This window comes from Mchenga conophoros, linkage group LG19 (genome assembly GCF_057382185.1).
Source record: "Mchenga conophoros isolate Kocher_MC1m ecotype Shallow Benthic linkage group LG19, M_conophoros_male_GT1.1, whole genome shotgun sequence".
Classification (NCBI taxonomy): Eukaryota; Metazoa; Chordata; class Actinopteri; order Cichliformes; family Cichlidae; genus Mchenga; species Mchenga conophoros.
This window is the reverse complement of record NC_140544.1, coordinates 31,273,654-31,296,599: the sequence shown is the minus strand read 5'-3', so window position 1 is coordinate 31,296,599 and position 22,946 is coordinate 31,273,654. Positions and strand designations below refer to the sequence as shown.

General features: G+C 43.6%; 1 protein-coding gene across 2 annotated transcripts; it reads left to right on the top strand.

The window, feature by feature from the left end:
* The first annotated feature begins 3,452 nt into the window (after window positions 1–3,452).
* bmf1 (BCL2 modifying factor 1) lies at window positions 3,453–16,535 on the top strand. Of its 2 annotated transcripts, XM_085257644.1 has the most exons (5): window positions 3,453–3,699; window positions 5,567–5,764; window positions 6,397–6,599; window positions 11,197–11,283; window positions 12,096–16,535. In XM_085257644.1, exons 2-5 carry the CDS (start codon window positions 5,593–5,595, stop codon window positions 12,210–12,212), a joined length of 579 nt encoding a protein of 192 aa, XP_085113770.1. In that variant the 5' UTR covers window positions 3,453–3,699; window positions 5,567–5,592; the 3' UTR covers window positions 12,213–16,535. The 2 variants fall into 2 exon arrangements, with proteins under 2 accessions (XP_085113770.1, XP_085113771.1); XM_085257645.1 differs by lacking the exon at window positions 11,197–11,283 and having other exon boundaries at window positions 12,096–16,534.
* The last annotated feature ends 6,411 nt before the right edge of the window (window positions 16,536–22,946 follow it).

Genomic DNA, 22,946 nt, shown 5'->3' with positions numbered 1-22,946 from the left:
CCAGATTCTTTCAAATACTAAACCATTTAAATGCAAGGTTATCTAATATACATGCCTATCTGTTTCTTTTCCCAGCTGACATGAGAATGTATTGTAGCGCTAGCTTTCATACAGCGTGTACAACAATGACCTGTACTTAACGGGATTCTATAGTAATTACAGGTGTTTTAAGTGTGTGTGGTGGTGGTGGGGTCGTCTTTGTTTGGCAAGAGTACAAAAGGAAGCAGCAAATAATGCTCATCTTTGAGCCTTTTGTTGCCGCTCATGCAAGAGGTGATCGAGTTTCCAATATCACTGTGCATGAGGAAACATATCCCCTTTTCATGCATACCCACCCCTTCGAAGAAACTGCAGGTGGGACAAAGGCCAACCTAGCAGTCTATCCAATTAACGCATAACAGAGGAGGCAGAGACCCGTGGCTTCTCACACAGCTCAGTGGTGGGACATGATCACAGCTGAATGACAGTGAGAGGGAGAAAGAGGAGTTGGGGTGGGGTGTGTTACGTGTGAGAGAATGCAGAGGGTCGGCCCCAGCTCCAGCTGTCCCAGGGTTCATTGATCAGTGATTGGAGACAGCTCTGCTGACAAGAGGGGGCAAATTACCAGTATCTGCCCTGCACTTGATAACAATATGCCTACTGGAGACAATTTAGCATAGACCTGGATACTGTATACGGATAATAGTATATAACAAATTCAAGTGTTTTCAGTCCCATCTGCCACGGATGTGTAATTTCAAGCACCTAGCCATGCAGTCTGCCTTTAAAAACAATTGTGAAATTATGGGTTGTTCACTGAATTTGAATGTTAGGACGCCACCAACAGGTCGGTTCCAGGATCAACTTTAAGGCCTGATTTAGACTTCTTGGGGGAGTCTTTATAGAGCCTATACATTGCCTCACATCATTGTCAGGATTTGTGTGCATGGTGTATTATGTGTTAATTACTGTGTAATTGTGCCCCAGGGGTTTATATGCAATGCTGTCCAATAGAAACCGGGGTCATTGCTCTTTGTTGCTTTCAGTTTTATTCAGGGACAAACATATTTGTTAACTCCACTTCTTTGAACATTCCCTCGCATCCATTCCGATAGCTTCAGCATCGTAAGTTAAACATTTTTATGATGTATTTGGATTGCCAATTACTCTGTAATTTGTGCTTTTTCTGAGATGACCTGATTTAAAACCTCTGATAATGTGACAGTTTCAAGAGCTATCATACTGTCCCAGTTAAAGCATCTGTGAAAAGCCTCTGATTGTTGTTTTTGTGATAAAAAACAAAAGCGTGAGTATTCTCTGCAGGTGCCTAATTAAACTGATCAAGATGCAGTCCTCTTCCAGCTGAATCTAGGTCATTTCTACCGACACTGAACAAACACAGGCATAAAAACTTCTGAAATTATAGTCTGTAAATGTAACCTGTACTTTTGTTCAAACACTGTGGCGATCAGAAGTGGAAAACATAATAAATTACACTTGGGCAAAATGTTGACATGAAGCCCACCTTTTGTGGATTTATAGACCCACAATATAGTGTCACATTAACATAGAGGTACATAGACCACAGTTTTAAAGAATACACTTATCAGCAGCATCAACAAAAGCACAAATGACACGGTTTAGATGTCTTCAGCTGCGAGTGTGGTACACAGATCTCTCATAAAGCCTTTCATAGATGTTGACTTGTCTCTTACACTGTTATACAGTTTCACATCCATTACATATTGAAATCATTCTAAAAATGACTTCTTTACTGCAGAGTCTATGACAGGTCAGAGTGACCAGCAGAAATGAATATAATCAGTGTCTGACAAAATATTTAACTAGTCTACCTTGGTATATATTTCACTTTTAGCAAAAGTCTGGTTTCTCCACTAAAGTGTACTGCTCTCTAAGGTACAGGATGTGACCTGCCTTTTCAAGTAACTACTGAAACATAGATATCATACTATAGTGACTTGATGCTGTTCAGTATATTATTGTCCCAGTAAGAAACTGAGTCTGTGAATGTGAATACACCTACAGTACTGTGCAAAAGTTTTAAACCAAACCTCATTTCTTTATATTTTGCTTCCAATGAGCCAATAATTCTTGTAATTCTGCTTTTGCTCCAAGCCCTCCATCCTGGACCCCCCTCCACCTGCTCGGGCCTGGTGGTCTGCTGTTTTTGGGACTGTCTGGAGCCAGCCCTTAAGAGGGGGTACTGTCATGGTCCTGAGTCAGGGACCCAGTAATTTGTGGACAGTGTCTGAAAGTCAAGTACTTAAGAAAAAGGGGGAAAAATCTAGCAAAGACCTGACACAGGATCAGAGAGATGCATCTGGACCTTAAATGCATCTACTGTTTGCTAAAGCATCATCGGAAATGGCTTCAGTGGAGTGGTGTCTGTAAAGAAGCCATTCTTAGGGAAGGGAAATGGGGAGAAAAAGGCTGAGGTGTCCCAAATTACGCAAGAACGAGACTGAAAATCAGCGATAACAGGTTTTGTGAGGTGAAAATCCAAAATTAAATCCCTATCAATAATGTACAGACGAGGTCAGGAGGTACAACGGTGAATATCTACAGCTGTCTGTAAAACACAGTGGAGGCTCTATCATGTTTTAAAGCCCCACTTCAGTCAATGATTTTGAATATCGCTGCCATCAGATTTCAAACCTGGCTTAATTTTTCAGTTTCCAAACACAATCTGAAACAGGATTGTGCAGTAAATGTATACCTTGGGTAGAAAAACACATCAGTCATGGCTTTGCTGAGCCTGGACCTCAACATCAGTGAACCAGTGTGGCATCATCTTGACAGAGAACAGAACAACAGGCAGACAGCATCCAAAGAAGAGCTCTGAATGTTCTTCAACAAGCCTGGAGAACTATTCCTGTAGACTACTTTACATAAAGAGAGTTCAGGCTGCGGTCAAGAATAAAGATGGTTACAGTCAAGCTTATTAGGATTACAGAACCTCTGTTCTATAATCATAATAAGCTGTGCTTCCACACATGTGTTTGCGTTGCAGTAGATCACTCTACCTATTTCTCATTTTCCTTGCAAAATATAAACAAATGAAAGACGTTTGCACAGTACTTACCATAGAGAAAAACACAGGATGCAGCATACTGTGATATATGCTTCGAGCTGTAATCAACTTTAATTGTGGGCTGAATTATTTCAGCAAATGTCAGGTAAATATATTAATATACAGCTGTCAGGGCAAAGAACGGCTGAAAAACACCACAAGATGACAGCGATATCTGACCAGAGCAGCCAGATGATCAACAGTAGTAGCGAGAAAGCGGTCTCGTGCTCTGGGGAATTTCCCCTTCCACGTGTCTGATTACACGACCGAGAAGGCCGGGTAACAACAAAGTCGGCTATTGGTTGCAGCACCCATATGTAGCCGGCTCTTAAAGGGATATGCTTTCTTCGCTTGGAAGCAGTGCAAGTGTGCCGGAGGGAAAGCAAGCCTCTTTAAAGAGGGTTTGTTTACTAATTTTTCGCGCCACGCCCCGTTGGCGGAGTCAGCTGACATGCCTGCAAAGACATAGGCTGCTAGCGCTTTTCCTCGCAGAATGGAAGTAGTCGTGGAGGCGATAAGGACTAAAGTCGTTTGACTCAGCGGGATTCTGAACTCTTAGGCTTTTTTCTTTTGTTTTCTTTTTGTTTTCCGGTTATAGGACAGTCGTTACAGCGAAGCCGATCTGTGTGGTAAGTTCACGGGAGACACTTTTAAACGCTGTTAAATGTCCTCGTCCAGGGCACACTCTGTCCACCGGAGCGAGCTGATTACATCAGGTAACAAGCGCGTCCTTAAAAATAAGAACCGACAGCGCAACGTGCCGCTGCCTTCCCTTCGCGTCTGCATTCATTCGCCCTATGTTACTGCACATAACCACCGGGCTTGTCTGCTCATAAACGCGGTTAAATGTGCTGCCTGTCATTCACCCAGCGCAGATTTGAATTACACCGGCTTTCCCGGTTTGCTCAGCCCGGCTTGGTGAATGGACTTCAGACCGCGGGGCGCCGAGTGCGTCCCCGGGTGCTCTGTTAAAACGCAGTAACGACTGTTTTCTTCCTATAATGAAATGAATCAGCGTATTACACATATGCCCACGCTTGTCTTTATTTCACGCCACTCAAGCTGTATTTTTGCATGTCTTTTCGGTCAAATGTCGGTTTAAAACGCGCTCTGCTTTATTTCTATATGTTATAAATGTGTGGCCGAGCTTGAGCGTGAGAAGGCTTCATTTCTCGGTGTGAGTAATGTTACATAAAGCCGATACTGCGTGGTGGAAGGCTCTTAAAGCCGTTGGATTGAAACTGTGTCAATAATAGAGCTCCCTCGCCACCTCTTTCCCTCCTTCCCCTTTGTTAATTTGTCTGCAGCAGGGGGAGCTACTGTCTGACACAAACATGCAGCTCACTGCCTGGTCAGTAGAGCAGCACAGACAGCAAGCCTGTGTATCTGGAAGTTGAACCTAAGGTTTTCTCTCACACACACACGCACATGTTCTTTCGGTGTGTTTGTCAAAACAAAGCATTAAGTGGTTTTACACACAGGGTTTATTGTGAACGCACACAGTATATCGTGAGGTCTGGGCATGCTAGAGCCAGGCCAATCTGCTTATGCTGGGTGAAGAAATGAAAACTCCTTTCTCCGGGAGCTTGGCAGGCTGACAGACCAGGGAAGGGAGAGTGGCGTAGGATTATCCTCAAAGACTGTCATTACCCTTTTGCTGTGGATCCTAATTTGGAAGTGTGGTAGTAGTCTAACCCCGTAATACAACTGCAGTGGTGACTTTGAGTTTTGCCAGTGAGGCCAACTTGAATTTCACCCGTATTTTGATGACTGTTTGACCCACTGTAGAGTTGAGTGCAGTCTAGTATTGACTCTGGAGAGTTTGCCAAGTGCTCCTTGAGATTCTTGCCACACTGCGGTAAATTGGGTATGATGAATCATAATGAGGCATTTTATTATTGGCATCAAATATCTGCTCTAATATCGATATAACTTTCATATTTATATACATACGGTGCAGCAGTACTGTTAAAATACCAACTATTAGCAAAGTTAGTAATTATGGGACTGTTATTGAAACCCCCATCCATGTGCTTAGCACAGACAAAAGATAATCTACCTCTTATTTAATCTAGGCAGCAAAGTCCTTTAAATGTATCTGTGGCTCAACTGACTTGCCTAACCACAGTGAATTATGTGGTTTCATCACTGAGTTGAGCAGAGCTATTTGTCTAAATAAGCACTGAGATCTTTGCCACAAATTAAGGCAGACCGTTTGCTCATTTTCTCTTCCCCAACTTATCCACTGTGGTTTTATTGATTTGAGGGCACTCATTATAGGCCAGACAGGTTGTCTATAATGATAATGAATGCTTTGGAGGAAGGAACGACTAATGAATGTGTCTGAGATCATCTCATCAGCTCTTAGTGTGGATTTCTCCAAGGTTGGATTCATTAGCGAAGGGAACTTGGGACGCCGTGCCCCGCTGGAAGATGAACTACACGTGTTCGGCTTTAACCTTTCCTTTGTTCTTTTCCTGTCACGTTACTTTTAAGGCTGCTCGTTTCAAAGCGCACCCCGTATGGACGATGAGGAGGACGATGTGTTTGAGCCAAAAGCCAACTGTTGGCGCACCACATTCAGGGAGATAAAGTGTGAACATCGAGGCACACAGACACCCGGTCCTGCCCTGGTACCAAACAACGGCATGCTGCCCTGTGGAGTCGCAGAGGAGCCCAGACCACTCTTCTACGGTGAGGCTGACAACATACCATATTTCAAAAGAGGGGAGGAACAGGGAACACTGCCTTGTGCGTGATAACCGGTGTTATAAAACCGACGCACGAGAGCACAATGCGAGACTCACCGTGAGGGATGGTTAACAGCGTTACTGCGCTGATCTCACCTCTGGCGCCTCATAGTCGTCATCACATTCACTTTTATGGTCTGTATGCAGTGTACCCAGCTGCTTTGCTATTCAAAAGGCGCCAGACTGGCATTGTGACTGAAAGGATGTGACAGAAGTGCTCACCTGTGCAGCAACTCTTCAGAGAGCTGATTATCAGTGACAGCAATAACTCTGGTGCCATAAACAAGTAACCATTCCAGAGGAGCTCTATAACTACTAGTCATGTGGGTTTATTTTGTGAAACTATTAAAGGTCATTAAAAAAGACAAAGGAATAATCACAGCTGGGTAAACTGTGGATATATAGCTGAGCAACCTGTTTGCTGAAAGGCGCGTTCGGCAGTACTTCAGGAGACTGATGGATCTCCTTACCTGTGTGTAAAAGACTGGCACGCTCGGCGTCATTGCTGTATTGAGATTATTTTGCTGAGCACGTGTTGTTTACAAAATAATAAGCATGAGTCCTGACACTCGACAGGTAACGCAGGTTTTCGATTGCACTTCCCGGCACGCTTCGAGCTCGTCGGGGATCACAGAGCGAGTCGACAAAGAAGCACGGAGCAGCAAAACAGCATGGAGCGCCTGCCCCGCCAGCGACCCGCGGCTCGCAGCGTGGAGGCCTGCATTGGACAGAAACTCCAGCTCATAGGAGACCAGTTTCACTGGGAACGCCTGCAACTGGTGAGGAGGATGGATGCGTTCGGCTGATTGTGCAATACTGGGAGACAAACGGTGGTGCCGAATGGTAGTGAAACAAGCATGCTTTTAGTGCCTCACATTAAGTGTGGAGGGCAACCCGATTCTTTTGACAGTTTTCAAATTTGACTAAATTGCAGATTGCTCCCTGTGCCTGATAACAGGCAAATACACCTATATTGTTTTTTTTGTTGTTGTTTTTGTCAGATAGTCTCTATGTGTCCTATCTGAGCCAGTGAGATGAGAGCAGTAAAGCCAGGAAGATACGCCAATGTTCTGTCAACAATATAAGAAACAAAAGACTCCATAAAGCGTAAAGTTAAATTTGCTGCCATCAAACTAGAGACGAAACTTGTGTCCGTGTGCGAATAAGCACCACAGGTTAAGTGTTTATAAAGTCGGAGCAGGGAAAAGTTAAGTCCACACATTAGCCACATCATCCACAAACCTTTTTTTTTTGCTCTTTTTAAATCAATATTTGGATCTCATTTTGATCTGACAGAGATTAATTGTGGGTCAAAAGTTTCTTCTCTATTACGGTGCTCGCTTTATATTTGTTTTGGAGAGGCTATACACATGCAGAACTTTACCCCAGTACCTAACCCCCACCCCCTCTGCCCCTCTTTTCCCTCAAGCCAAAGACATTTCAGAACGAGGACAGCCCTTCACCCCCCCCCCCCACACACACTCCCACCCCACCCCCTTCCCCTGCCTCCTCTTCCTGTTTATTTCTCTCTCTTTTCCCCTGTTTCCTTAATGTGCTCTGAAGGCTGTTGGTGTGGAGGATGCCTGCACTCAAACAACACACGGTGGTCACAGCGACAGTGTCCACTGTATCGGCATATCACTGCTGTTTGGGTGTGCTGTAAAACCTGTGACATGCTTTTATTTCTTTGTCTTTAAATATGCACAAAATATGCACAGACCCCCCCCCCCCCCCCCCCCCCCCTCCAGGGAGATTTCCTGCAAAGTGCAAGTACTTTTGTTGCACAGGTGGTTAACAGTCTTTACACACATATTTATTTCACACATTTATACACGCACACATGCACACATGCTGATACATCCAGGAAAAAAAGCAGAAGTGGTAGAAGTAGGTAAACATGTTGTAACCCGAAGCTCCCCACGTGAGCCCAGAGGGGAACAGCTGTGGTTCCAGGGAGTCTCAAGGCAGCCCCTTCCCTTTGCGAGGCGCAGCCACAGGAGACACACGCACACACACACCCAAAAAATACGTTTTCTCAGTCATAGGCAGACTGCGGAGGTGAGATCCATAATAATGATGGTTTAAGGATGTATACGGGGGGGGGATGGAGAATGGAAATTGAACTTCACATGATCAAATAACAACTGTCCTAAGCTGTCTTAAAAACTCCCTGTGGGGAAATGGGATGACCCGTGCACATAAAAATATGTATACATTAGGGCTGCCACGATTAGTCGACTAGTCACGATTACGTCGACTATCAAAATCGTCGACGACTGATTTAATAGTCGACGCGTCGTTTGAAGCTTTGTAAGATCCCAAAAGACGCAAGAATAAGAAGCAGGATTTAAGAGTGTAATAACGGACTGAAACAGAAGATGGCAGCACTGCATGTACAAGGATGCCAGCTGCCGTTAAACCCCGAAGAAGAAGAAGCTGTGTCCCAGAATTCATAGCACAGCCCTGCTCAGTTTCCAACAATGGCGGCAGCTAGTTAGTTTTAATATTACTCTTATTATTCTTTCTGGGTCACAAAATAAACGTTTAACATATTTTCAGGCGAGAATGTAGCTGTGTAAACCTCAAATATCTGCTCAGTTTATCAGGACACCACATATTTTCAAAAGCGCTCCGACGTTTTCGGAGACGTCTGTTACCCACTAGCTCGATAGCTAGCCGGAGCTAGGTCACTAGCACCGTGAGAACACCGGACTCCCGGCAAATTGTTTTCAAACCCACTGCCGTCTTTCGCTACTCAGGTTAAACATGATATATGAGTCACTTAGATAAATTAAAAATGTTATTGTTTGACTTTTTTCAGTATTTTATTTGTTCCTGAGTAAATCGGTTTGGCTGAGATTAAAGTTTTTACACAGCTGAATAAACGTCAAGCAGACAGCTGATTATCAGAAGTGTGAGATGCTCCAGAATATACTCCGGTGTCCTGTTATATTTTAGATAGCAAGGAGTTTATTAAACTTCACCAAAACAATCTGCAGATTTCATTAAAATTGAATAAACTATCATCTTGTCTTTATTTTTAGTTAGCACCTTAAAAGCTTAAAGCTGTAAGCTAATGATAGTTATATAAGAGCAGATGCTGCTGGTGCAATAAGTTGTAGTTTTACGTCCAATGGATGATGATCTGATTAGTCGACTAATCGCAAAAATAATCGGTGACTAGTCGACTATCAAAATAATCGTTTGTGGCAGCCCTAGTATACATGTGTATATATATATAATCTTTTTTTCTTTTTAAATTTAGACTCTAACCTATGAGACAGCTTCTGATTTTTCTCATGCACTTTATCAAGCAGATGTTATTTATACCGCTGCAGCATGACTCATGTATTGTGACACGGGCAGACACACACACAGACGGTCAGACAGGAGGGTTGCTATGTGTGCGACCAGGATCTACTGACGCACATCGGAGGCAGGCCTGGGTCAAGAGATGAGGAAGTGGTTTGTGCTCACTTTGCTGGTTGAGTAAACAGCAGAGAGGACAGTCAGAGTGAAAACCATCCTGTAAAGTCATATCTTGAAGACACATATGCCTAGATAGTGAATATTTGATAAAGGCCAAAAAAAAAAAGTTTTTATTTTCTTTTGTTCTCCGAGCATGGCTGTGCTTCTGCTACTGTGCTAAGTGTCTTCGTGGTTTGCTGTTATTGAGGGATGTTTTTACAACTCAAACACTTAAGTGTGGTTTTGGATGCGTGATTCCACTGAAGCCTCTGTAATTACTATTTCTGGTTCTGGTTGTGCAAGTTATTGTATTGTGCGTGCATGTGTACATGCTCATGCATGAATACACCCATACTTGTTTTTCTGCTTTCTGCTCTTTTGCCGTCTCTCACTTCTCAGTATCGCACGGTCTGGCAGTTAGCACAAAAAAAAAAGAAAAACTCGCTGGATAATAGCGGTACTGTTTGCCAGGTCTCGTTCCTGTTGCTCCTGTCAGTAGGCGACTTATTCAGCGCAGACACTTGTCCCAGAGCAATCTAAATGCCTTCGACTGCCATCGTTTTTGATGGATTTTGGTGCAACGTGGCTGCCGGTGCTCTCTCCATGGGAGCCCGTGGCCCCTGGCGAAAGGAGGGATTAGGTGGCGGAGGGAGTGCTGGCGGATGCTGACAGATAAATTGCTCCTCAGTCAGAAAGTGCTGGAGGGGACTCTAAGGTCCCCAGAGGGATGGCTGACATTAGCCGGGCCTGCCATTTGAGACACAGCAATAATGGCATTCACAATGGCAGGAAGACTGCTTCAGCCTGCGCAGGGCAAGGAGCAGAGTTGGGTTTCATCCCCATGTTTTTTTAAGGGAGACGACTCCTGGTGCTTTCCTTTCGATAGGAGGTGTTGAAAGCAGGGTTGAATATCTCCTCCGTGTGCGCGCCTGCACGCTTACACGCAGCGGTTGTCGCTTTATCTCGTCACTGTTCCAGTGAGGGCACGGCACTCTCTCCTTTCAGCACTTGTGGAAGGGGAGGGAGGAAAGTGGTGCTGGGAGCAATGACAAATGGTATTTACTTTTCTTTCATTGTTCTCTGATTATTTGTGTTGACGGGAACGTCTGTTTGTGCTGTTGCCTATTAACTCATGCAACCGCTATGTTCGCATGATACTCGGCCCTTCTCCGCTCGCCGATATGAACAACGCGGGGATTCTCGCTGCAGAGGCTGGCCTGTTTGCTCAAGCGATAAGGCAGAGCTTGCGAGCAGCTGGCTTGACAGACAGCTTGCACTGATAAAGCACATCAGGCTGGTGTCAGCGTGACGACATAGGGAATCTGGCTCCACTCTGCTTCTCTATCGCTGGCTAAATTTAGAGCCTCATTTTGACAGTTGGTGTCGTGACTCATGACTAACTTGCAGCAGGCCTGCACACCTCCTTTTGTCACTCTTGCTGTTTTTTATTCTCTCACTTTCTTTGTGTCTAGCTTGATGGAATGGAGGGTGAAAGGTCACAGGGGGCATTCTGGTTTGGACTGTAAAGACGAATTCGCTTCTCATGGAACTTGACTCATTTTGAGATTTACGCTCTGACAGAAAAATCCTCTGTCGTTAAATATTGACATACAGTATTGATATAATTGCATACCTGCATCCCCCCCCCCCCCCCCCCCGCCCCCCTTCCTTTCATGGCGGAGCCGGCCTTGTGTAACTTAATAAACTACAAGACTTCAAGCATGGCGGCTTCCAGCGATGCAACATTTTGTGCTTTCTAATAAATACCCCCTTTGTTTATTCGAAGTAGACATTACACTATTATTATATACTTATCAAAATATCTCCAGGGCAAAATTTAGACATGTCATAATGAAACAAACAGCTTCCTGGTTGTGTTTACCGTAGCGTTTTTACCTCTTTTTTCAGGTGAAAGCAAGTAGAATACAAACATGCTGGCTGGAAACTGCTGAAGCTTATGCAACACCCTGCAAAGTTCACCACAGTGTGATAACGGTATGGAAACCCAGAGGCTTATCACAGTGGCAGTTCTTGACTGTTAACTAGGTCAAGGTTTGGACACTAGTCGTGCAAATATGGCGTATCTAATCGCTGCCTTAGGATATTTTGGCTTTTCTAAACAGTAATACAATGTTATCAAGACAACGTAGTACACTTTCATGCATTGTTTTGAAAAAGTAATCTTAACCCCGCCCCCCAGTTGTTTTCAGTTTACGGCCCTCTTGGTCTGAAAATAGCCTCGGAACTATCAGGTGTAGCGGAGTCTGCCTTCCGTCCGGGGCATGAGATCTTCAACTACTGTAGCCCTCTCGTGCAGACACGTGTGTTTTTCCACAGACTCCCTGCCTCTCATCAAGAGCCCTCTAATCCCATTTGGTGCAATTATCTTATCTCAGCTTCTCAATGGCAGAGATAGCATTATCCTCCTAATCGCACACAATCCAATTGGCTCGCAAACCTGAGAGAGTCTCCTCCTGAGCTGCTGGCTGCTAGTCTGTGCCAGGAAGATTAGAATAAAAAAAAGTGTGACCGTGCGATAAATGTGTTTATGGCTAGGAATGTCTGTAGGGAAAGCCCGGCTCGCGTAAAGGATCCTGCACACAAAGGGAATCCTCTCTGCTAAGCATCGCTGGGAAGCGGAGCGGAGTGCCCTGAAAATATCGGCGTCTCGTTACGTTTTATGCTCGCTGTGAATCGGCGTCGGTCGCCGACAACATAAACACGACGCGAACCCCAAATAATGGCTGCGTCTGGTGCTGTGTTTTGAGTTTCTAACTGTTGTGCATTTTGTCTTGTTTTTGTTTCAGTATCACCGAAACCAAAGGAACCAGGGGCCGATGTGGTGGCGCCTGGCCGCGGCCATTCTCAGCCTTCTGTTTGATAGGGGGTTCATAGCCGGAGGAGGGGGTGGAGGACGGAGGTGAGGCGACCTTGTCCCCCGTTTTTCATTCATCTCTGTGAGGAACTGGACTCCTACTGGCACTGTCTAATCTAACACGGGTCTGTTTGGGGAGAAAACAATTGAGGTCACCGCGGGACGGAGACAACCAACTTTTATACCAGGTTGTGTTTTGGGGGTTTTTTGTTGTTTTTTTTCCTTCAAAGAAGATGCCATGTTGCTCTGAGATTCCACTAATGGGCAATGTTCTTTCTTTTTTTTTGGCATACCTGTGGTGTAGTGGTTTTGTACAGTACATTGTTCTTGTTCACTTTAATGACCTCTCACAGAACCTGGGAATGCCTTATTCAGTGTCTTCTGCCAGAATGAGTATTGAGCAGTTTTGACAGGCAAGAGAAGATGGTTAGGAAGTGAAAGAAAACGCAGAGGAAGTTTCCCAGGTGACCAGTCAAGTCGATTTTTACTAACTTCCAAAGAGGCGACTTCTCAGAACAAAAGCATTTTGCACCTCACCTCAGTGGAACATTTATGTTTTCTTCATTTTTTTTTTTACTTTCAGTTTGTCTTTTGTCCCTCCTTGGTTTTCTTTGAACACGACCTCTTGGTATTGTTCAGAAATACTGGGAACACCGCGCGTGTGAAAGTGAGCGCACGGTGATATGTCATCTTAATATGCAAAGAGAGTCACGCGATACATGTCAGATGTTTGGGTCTGCTGACTCTCTGGGTGGAGTCTGCGCTTCTTAACGTCACCGTCTGGTCAAACAAGCCAGGTGACTGCATGCAAACTTGCCAGACATCAAAAAGAAAGTGAAAAAGGAAAACAAGGCATGTGCACTTGGACATCTTGTGTTGTTATTGTTAAAATCCTTTCACTTAACCTGGGTTTTTACTGGGTTTACTTGTCATTTTAGCCTTTTTCCTGCAACATATCGGGGGGCAAATGACATCTGACATGTAGCGCACGTCAACGTGCCGACTCTTGCACGCATGTAAACAACTATTAGAGGTCTTGCACTATATTAGAACACAAGTCAATCACGTTGTTGCAGATATCGTAACACCTAAACCAGCTGTTTTATTCATTTCACTTGACCCTTGTTCCCAGTATATTACTCTGATATTCCCTTTTGGGGGGTTTTTCCAATGTTTTTTTTTCATTTGATTGTTTTCAGACCTCCATGCCCTTGAAGTGGAGCTGTGGATCCACTGTTTTTGCACTATACCACCCTTCAAAAGATCCGAATGTTGACAAGCTAACCTCTGTCTCGTATGAAGGTTGATTTTTTTGGTTTGTTTATTTGTTTTTTTCATTTACCACCTGTTTCCTTACCACCGCATTTCACATTTATCCATTCGCATTGTCTTGAGACGTGCCTCAGTGTTGAGGCCTGACTGAACACAATCTGGATGACACTTCTCGAAAGATCGTTCACGCAGTTTTTCAGACCACACTGAAGAGTTGGAGAGAGACACGTTGGCTCGGTTAAAAAGGTTTTGATTTTTTGTTTTGTTTTTTTCACGGCCCCGCTGTATCTTCAGAACATCGAAACAATATGCCGAACCCAGTGCGTAAAACAAAATCTCTCAGGCCACCTTTTATGGGGTATAAATATTGTCGTTGGTGCTGAGATCCAGATTTGGGATGTTTGAGCACATATAATCACCACTGACTCAGCAGACGGGCAGTCTCTGAAATGGACAAAAAACAGAAAAGAAAAAGTGAAAAAGACTGTAATTATTGTTGAAATATGAATATGTTTAAAGACACTGTCAAAGATGCTGTTTGTTGTTTTGTTTTACTCTTCTTTCATTGCTGAACCCAGGCCAACTTTTGGACCCAAGGAGCAGTACATATCAGGGGTCTGTAATTACATGCTCCTTACAATGTGTCAAGTTTATCACTGCATGACGATTAGGTTCTTTCTCTTTTTTGTTGTTGGGCTTTTTTTTGTTTTTTTCTCAAGATGTCTCAGGGACAGACTTTTGTGGGCTACTGGTAACCTTGAGAATCTGTTACATGGTTAGAAGAAGAGCTGTTCTCGCCGATTAATACGTGACGAAACCCCCTCGAGGTGTTGTCGCTTCTCCCATCTCCATTTTAACCTAGATCTCGGCCAACTTTCTCAGCACACGCTTCTTAAAGGTACCGTTCGACTGAGGAGTTTGAGGCTGACTTGCTGGCTGTGGTGGGGACGGAGCTACTGAGCGTAGTAGTCATAGGTGGTGCGAGGTGCACTGAATGTGGTTGTGGTTGTAGTTTCCTGCGGATCGTGAACGCTGAGCCAGTCCGTGTAGCTCCCCGTCTCACCATCAGCTCTTGACTTCCTCTTTGTGCTGCTCCTTCATTACATGGTTGTTGTTCATCGGTTCACTTTCTTTGTAATTTATTTTTCTTTCTTCTTCTTTTATTTATTTCAGTGTATTTGCCCATTTCTACTGTATACACCTGTGTGTGCAATTACTTCATTGTTTTCCTTTTTTCTATTTTGGTCTCCGGACTTGTATACGCTTCGGCTGTTTGGCTCTGTGGAGAGCAGGTTGGCGATCGTTACGCCGTCTTCACCTTTAGAACAACTACTGTAAACGTGTAGTTACGATTACTTTTTAAGTGGCGGCAGGTGTCACTGCTAAGCCAATCATCTAAACCGAGCAAACATAAGTACAGCTGCTGCTCTTCACAAAGAAGAAAACTACAGACTGCAGATGAGTGTTTGATACTCAAAATTCCACCTTCCAAAAATGACGCCTTCCCACACGACCTCTCCCTCATAACAAGTAACGGCAGACATGACATTAGACACAAAAAGGTTGCCTTCTTCCTCAAGTCACAGGGCGTCAGTTTACTCGTATGTGTTCAATTCTTTAATCTTAATCATTGTGTTGTAATCAGTATGCACTGGAAAGTACTTTGTATATGTAAATCCCTTAGGTTTCTTATCTGTTGAGTGTTGATGTATAGTATTTACTCTGATTTGTTCTCCTCAGTTGATCTCGCCACGTGTCAGGCGTATTCAGTGCAGCGAGCAAGTAGGCTCGGGTGCGATGGCCCGGTTTGATTTATTGGAAAGGGAAACAAGCCACCGTGGTGCCCTGTATAGTTTTGTTAGAATGAGGTTCCCGAGCCTCAAACGACATACGTGAGCGCAGAAAATCCCAAGAGAGACAGTGAGAAAGAGACATGCGTATTTTATTGAAACCGTCAGTGTCTTGAATTTTGTAGTCCACTTTATATAAATTTGAAGTTTTTTTTTCCTTTGAGGAAAGTTTTGAATTTTTATAAGTAATAACATTTCTTCTTCGTGGTTTTTCTTAACGTTCTTTTTTTAAAATTGTATTTTCTTAAGAAAAGGGGTCTGCTTTTATAAGGACACTTCACGCTTGTAAAATGACTTTTAATACCAGTGTGATCCTTTTTGAAGTCAATGAGATCAAGAGCATTTTGGGTTTTTTGTTTGTGTTTTTTTAAAGACAAATGAGCTTGCGACATTCCTTGCACATCTTACTGTCCTGTATACACAAAACCAAATGAATTCATGGTTGCGGTTGATTTTGCTCATGAGCTCGTAACCATGAAACTGTCCTTTCTTTTTACAGAACTGATAAAGTGTAAATGTATTTCTAAAAAAGATTTAAAAAACAAGACAAAAAAAGAAAGAAAGAAAAAACCCTGGAATATGCCTTTAACTGCTCAGTTTCAATGAAGTCTTGATTATCACACACTCTCTGTATACCAAGAAATGAGACCCAGCGAACATGTAGCATTTTTGTAACATTGATTGTGTGTTTTCGAGACTCTACTGTGCACTCATTTTTATGTTTATATACATTTTTTTTCTTTTTTTGGTTGTTGATATAATAATGGAAGTAAAGACAATTTGTTATGTAGTGCAATATGCTGTACATGCGGAGCTTTGCTCTACAAATCCTTTTTTTTTCTTCTGGATTTCTTGTTGCTTATTGGTACTTTTTTCAATAAAATTTTATTGAAGGTGTCTACTCGAGTCACGTTTATGTTTGCAGGTCACCCGCAGCGTCGGAGGCTTAACATCCGCTTGTTTTAAAGGCGAATGTACGGTGGCCTGTGAGGTCAAATGTTCTGCAGCGTAAGAACAGAAAGCAAACAAAAAAAAGTACAAAACACAAAGGAAATCGAGAAAACAAAAGTGTTTTGGGGGAGACAATAAAGTGCAGCTGCAAAAGTGACAAGCTAACAGTAAACAGCTAATAGCAGGTACATTAGTTTTATACGAATCATGCGATTATAACATACATTGTTTTGCATGTTTTTCTTACTCCTAACACCCTCCGTGTCTCTGCGCGATCCTTCGCATATTTTCCGCAGCTGTTCCGTCACATTATTGTCTCCTCAAAGACACTTGTTTTGTTCTATGCGTGATTGTCTTTTAACATTGTGTTTTATTCACACGTTGTGTTTTTGCAGCAGTTTTCTATTTATATTTTCTATATATTTCTGCTTTCTTTTGGGTGTCTGTAGCTCAGGATTTAGAGCAGGTTATCTGCTGATCGTGAGGTTGGTGGTTCAATCCCGGGCTCCCCCCACATATCTGTGGGCAAGATGCAAACCTCAAGTTGCTCTCCAGTGCATCCAGTGGTGGGTGACTGTTAGTTAGAAAGCACTTAAAAGCATAGAAAAAAGTGAATGTTGCATGTTGCAGTTTTCTTGCAGTGCATTTGACCTCTCAGGGCACGTACTAGTGATGTGTCGGTCGGGAACGAAATGGCTCTTTGACGTGAACAACGCGAGCCGGCTCCTTATTGCGAGCAGGGGGGGGCTATATTTCTTTCTCTCACCCTCTCTCTCTCACTTTTTTACCGCGTCACTCCGCACGCGAGCCTTGTGCTTGCGCTGGGCAGGGGGGGGGGGCGGTAGTTACACTCTCAGTAGCTCAGGAACAGAGCGGGAGGGAGAGAGAGAGAGAGCCAGGGACAACAACGTCACATTAGAAAGGTATAGTAATCATCCACAACTATTTTCAGTTGCAGATGATAAAGGACTCAGAAAGTTTATTCATGCAGGTCCATATGACAGAGAATGTGCATCTTCTTTTTGTTTTCATATTATAATTTATATTTAATTGTGTTGTGGTTTGGAGTGTTTTGTGTTGTTTCATTTTTAATTTGTTTAAAAGGAAAAAGCTGAAAATTTGAATAGTTATAAGTTGAACTGGGAATAGTTCGTTTTTGTATTATATGATTTGTTTATTACATTTTATGTGGAGTGAATAAATAAAAGTATATTTACGGTGGCCCCTACAGACAAAGCACGTACAAACTCCAAAACACATAAAAAGACAGCAGACGTGCTCCAGGATGCTGGGCGCAGTGTTGAGCTTTTGTTACCTCATGGCTACACAAGCCAGCAAGTACCAACGACTGGATTTGGTGTGTGGTAATAACAGGTAAATGAACATTTTTTTAAAATTATTTGAATATATATGAGTGCTTGTGTATAAATACACAAACAATACACACATGCTTTCAATTGTGTACTTTAAGTGATCTAGGTAGCTGTGTTTTGTAGTTTGTACGTGCTTTGTCTCTAGGGGCCACCGTAAATATTTATATATAAACATATATAAATAAAACCACTTTTTTTTACATTAGTAATTCCTTTTGTGCGTAATTTTATATTATTGTTAATAATAAACTAATTAAAGCAACAAAACAACCTGAAGAGCCGGTTCGGAGCCGAAAGAGCCGGCTCTCTAAAAAGAGCCGGAAATCCCATCACTAGCACGTACAATTGCCCATAGCATGTAAAAACTGTGGGAGCATGGTAAGAGAAATCTTATCTCTGAAGGTGAAAGTAAAAGGCTTAGTAAGACTTAACAGAAACTACATTCTTGTGAAATAAGCTGACATTGATTTAAAAAAAAAAAAAAAAAAAGTCTCTCACATATAAATCTGTTGTTAATATTTTCTCTTCACAGCAGCCAGAATCTGACCTGTGACACACAAAAAAATGGAGAACTGCTATTTTAACCCACTCCCACTCTTTTCTTAAGCTTGAGCTTTAAGTAGTTCTGCGTTGTGAAATAGAAACCACTGATAGATTGGTGAAGTGTCTCAGGCCAGCCAGTATTTTAATCCGCCCAGGCGTTTGGCAGCCTGTGCCCATCATATCCCTCCTGCTGTTAGGTCATTAATTTGGTGGGAGCAGTGGGTCTTCCAAAACACTCTTAATAGAGGCTGTCTGATTCACACACATGCACATATGCAGAAAAGCAAGCACTGCATGACAACTGAAGACAGAAAATGAAAAAGAGTTACAGTCATATCCTAAAAGGTTAAAGCCAATCCTGCAGCTCCTGCAGATTTATTACACCGCAGCATGGATGCCCCGAAGTCATGGAAGAGACTGATTACTCCTGACACATGTAAATATCAAAGTTAATTGTGCATTCCTAGTCTGTGTGCACAGTGTTTAGAAACGGAGCATTCATTTATATTAAAGATCTATATTTTGTCCAAGATAAAGGTTTAAGTACGTGTGAAGTGAGTCACACCGAAACAAAAGGTGCAAGTTTTTTTTCTCCAGCTCTTTCTTTCAGGAGAGCAGACGGCGCACAGTCTGCTCCTCCAGGGCTTCACGCGTGGCACTTCTATTGTCAGGCATGCCAGGTACAGTTTCACAGTTTCCCGACACCTGACTCACCTGTTTAGCTGCTTGTAGCACAGCAACTCCCTTGTCTGTGGCCCCCCTGACGCAAAAAAACATGCATGCAATGAGTGTGTCAGAGGATGTGGTTTAAAACAGAACAACAGCGCCTATTCCAGTCACAGTTGGTTGAGCATACACAACTGTTCAGCACTCCCCTCTTAATCCTGTGTCTTATGTGCTTTAAGTGGAGGAACTCCATGCCTAAATAAGAATTAATTAACAGTGCAATGTACATGCAGCTGCCAAAGAATAACAGTCATATGACTGCAGGCCTTAATGCCATCTCTGCAGAGGAGGTTGCAGAGGTTGGTTGCTTTTTTTTTTCATGGATATTTTAGTAAATTGGAAGCAGTTTTCCAAGTATATCCCCAGTCTCTCTCTCTCTAGCTGTTTACCTCAGCTCCTCTAGGATCAACACTTAAATGGGGAGAGCATTGGCTTTCCCTGGCCCAAACAATGGCTCCTCTGTTCCTCTAGCTGGACCGCCGGCTGAAAGAGACGCCCATTAGTGAAGCGTCTATCTCTAGGGTCAGGCCCAGTGGTCACACACAAGTACGGCTCTTGTTTATGTCTACAAAGCCAATCAAAACACTCCAGCCTCCGCTGTTAACTCCTGCTTGCCCGGCTCTCTGACTCGACAGACCTAAGAGTAATTTTTTATTTGAGCTAAAGCCACAGCGTGCAGTGAATTCAAACACATCTGTTGTGTTTCACTTCAGTGGCCTGTAACAAGGACAGTAAAATACCTGCATAAGGGAGAACAGCAGATTAGCACTAATGGCACCTGCTCTGTATTATGAGCCACAGATTCAACCCTCAGCCTGAAGCCTGCTATAAATATCTCATCACTACATGGGTAATAACTTAATGGTCACATGTGGGCTTCTTTTACATTGAGTTGTAATTGAATGTGCTGTATGAGTGAGCAGAGAAAATGAAAACAATGGCTAAATTCAAATTACATTAATGAGGTTGCGATTAGCTAGCAAGCTTGGTTATGTTTCTTTGCCCAGTTTTTGTGTCCAGTTGGAAGTGATGGGTAACAGTATCATTTGTCAGTTACTTTTATCTAAAAAAAAAAAAAAAAGTCATTTGGACAAAAAACAACAGCAGCATGAAATTTTTGCCATATCTCCTGCATGGCGTTGTTAGCCTGTTAGCATCCTAATTGCTGGGAGAATGTTAGCACAGCATTAGCATTAGCATTTAGTTCTGACTGTAAACACTCGAGCCTTATTGATGACAGGTGTCTTCTTTCCAGTAAAACTTTACTGGGAAAGTTTCTCTGTATCATAAGAACAACAGAGACGTTATCTAGTACGTCACAGAGAGCCAGCAATAACAGAAAAACTACACCTACGCCTCTTCTTTCAGCTTCTTTCAGTAGTGACCAAAACCAAAACACTACAGGCACACATCTCCACTTCAGATTAGTAAGTGATACTAAGTGATTACTAAGTGATAAGCGAGTGTGCTTTTCTTTCCTTTCTGCTGCATAAATTTGCTTGGTGTCAAATGAAAAACAACATTTTGGATGATCAGCTGACTAAATACGTGTAGTTAGCAAACAGTATAAAGATGTGAATGCTTAAAAATACACATGTAAAGATTATAGAAAAAGACACCAACTCCTCTCAGAAGAAGCAGATCTGTGCCACTGTCTCAGTTTTACTTTTATTTAAACTCTTTCCACTCTTCTCCACCACCCTCCCTCCACCCCTCCCCTCTTTACACACATCTGGTGCTCAGGCAGGCAGTTGTCATGGGAATAAGCAGGCAAGCCAACAGTGTTGCATGTCACTGTGCTGAGAGGGGGGGTTGGGCGGGGGATCAGGGTTCAGCTGGGCATGCTGTGGGCGCAGCAACTCAGCAACCATTCCCGGCCATCCCCAACCCCCCTCTGTCAGCTGTGACTGAACACAGCTGACCTCTTCTGAAAAAAAGAAAGAAAAAGAAAAAAAATCTATCCCCCCCACACTCCCCCTGCTCCTCGCTCCCTTCTCGGCTGGGCCACCCTATGAAAACTCAGAGGAGAGCGAGTAAAAAATTGATCTATTGACACTTGGTAGCTGAAAATTAAATAAGCAGTCCCGCTTTTTTTGCCATTGCATTTAGCTCATTTTCTCACTTTTTAAAACTCCTGGCTGTTGTGCCGTTTCCAGCTTCCTCCTTAATCCGCCGTGCTCCGCTGGCTCTTTTCTTTCTTTCTCTGTTGAAGGAGAGGTTGGGCAATCGCTATACAAGGCTACGAGTTCCCTTTGTTTACCAAGAGCAACCCAGCAGAGCGCAGTGCTTTGTTGAGCTGCAGTCACTCCCGGCCTCACAGCTGTGACGCACACACGCACACGCACAGAAATCTCTGACTCACAAACACTAGCAGTATCCTGTGGTCAAGGGGAGGGATTAAAATCCTCAGAGCACAGCTTATGAACCTGCTGAACTTGTCCTCTCCATCCCCTGCTGGCTATTGTCCCCCCACCTCCCCACCCCTCCTCCTCTGCACTTCCAACTTTATCACTTTTTCAAAAATCTTTATACTTCATCCACCGTCATTTGGACCCAATTAAAAGATACACCCCGTAAAGCCTGCGCGCAGTAGGCAGCTGTCTTTTTCTCTCCATGTGTAAAAAAGCATCAACCCATGCAGCATACTGGCATGCAACTTAGAAAGACACAAGCCCAGCCTAATTAAGATTGAGGTCGGGGGGTGGGATGTCACTCAAAACACAGCACATAAATAGGCAGGGTCATTGTTGGGAACTAAATGGCAGGAAAAAAGCTTCCTGTAGCAGTAACTGTGGTTTTTTGCGGCCTGTGCAGCGGCAAACCCTAAGGTGCGACTGTAATGAGAGTAGAGCTCGCCTCAAGCCTCGTTTCCACATGCAGTGCAGGCAGCAAGTGCAAGGGGCAGGATAAAGCCTCGGAGCTACAGAACCGGGCCAGTTCAGTGGGTGCGTGTTGTGTGTTTTTTTCCTTTACCCAGCAGGTTGGCGGGAAACCAGAGACGTCAGGCAGCCAGCTTGTCTTGTTAGCACGCCTTACCTTGATAACAGGAGTGTGGAGAGAAGGATGAGGCCGGGGAAGAAAAACAACCAGAGCACCAGGGGTGGGGCTCCGGGACAATTGTGTGTACGAGCGCAAGTGTGTGTTTTGCAGGCTTCGGTGAGTGCGTGCGTCGGCTCACGCAATGGACCTCCTCCAAACAGTAACAACTGGAAAAACATTGGGTAGAGTTTTAAACTCTGAGCAGTTTTTCCGAGCTCGAGTTTCACAACAGAGCGCCGGGTCCTCCCTCCCTCTTCTCTCTCTCTCTCTCTCTCTCTTACTTCTTCATTTGCACCCCCACCACCCTCCTCCCACCCCGCTACTCTTTCCCTCCTTTTCTCGTGCAAATGTTATGCACTATCTCTATGTCTATCAGAACCACAAGCACACACAAAACTTAACAACCCCACATCCTCCCTCCCTCCGTCCTATCTCGGCCCCCTCCCTCTCTTGCTGGCTGTTGTTGCTGACTGACAGTGCTGATTTACTCCAGGTTTGGCAGCCTTCCAGCTCATGTGGCATGAGCCACAGGGCCGAGTTTGGACGGCAATAAACAAAGTCAGCAACCGGCTCCTTTCCTTTCACAGTCCAACCCTAATCTATCAGTCAAAAGTTCAGAAGAAAGAAATCTAGCAGTCATTCTATCTCTAGCTCTTTTTTTATATTACTCATCACAAATGTTTTGAGACACTGGGAAACCTTAAAGAGATTCAATATAGTGACTTATAATTTATTTAAATAGCCAATACTAGTGAGCATAGCAAGTCTTTTTTCATTATTGCTATGATATTACCTTTTTGGTGTCTTTTTGTTTCTTTGTTTCCTCTCTATCATTAAGACAGTCCAGACACTGATAAATGAGCTCACTTTGTGTCTTCACACAGAGCTGTCGCTGCCATGGCCGTGCCACCAGCTAGCTGACTGCTGATATCCCTGCATGGCGATTGGCTAATGCGATTGCCCAGAGGACTGGGGATAAACTCCTGAACCCGTCCTTCTCAAAGAGAGCCTGAGACATCTGGAATTGAG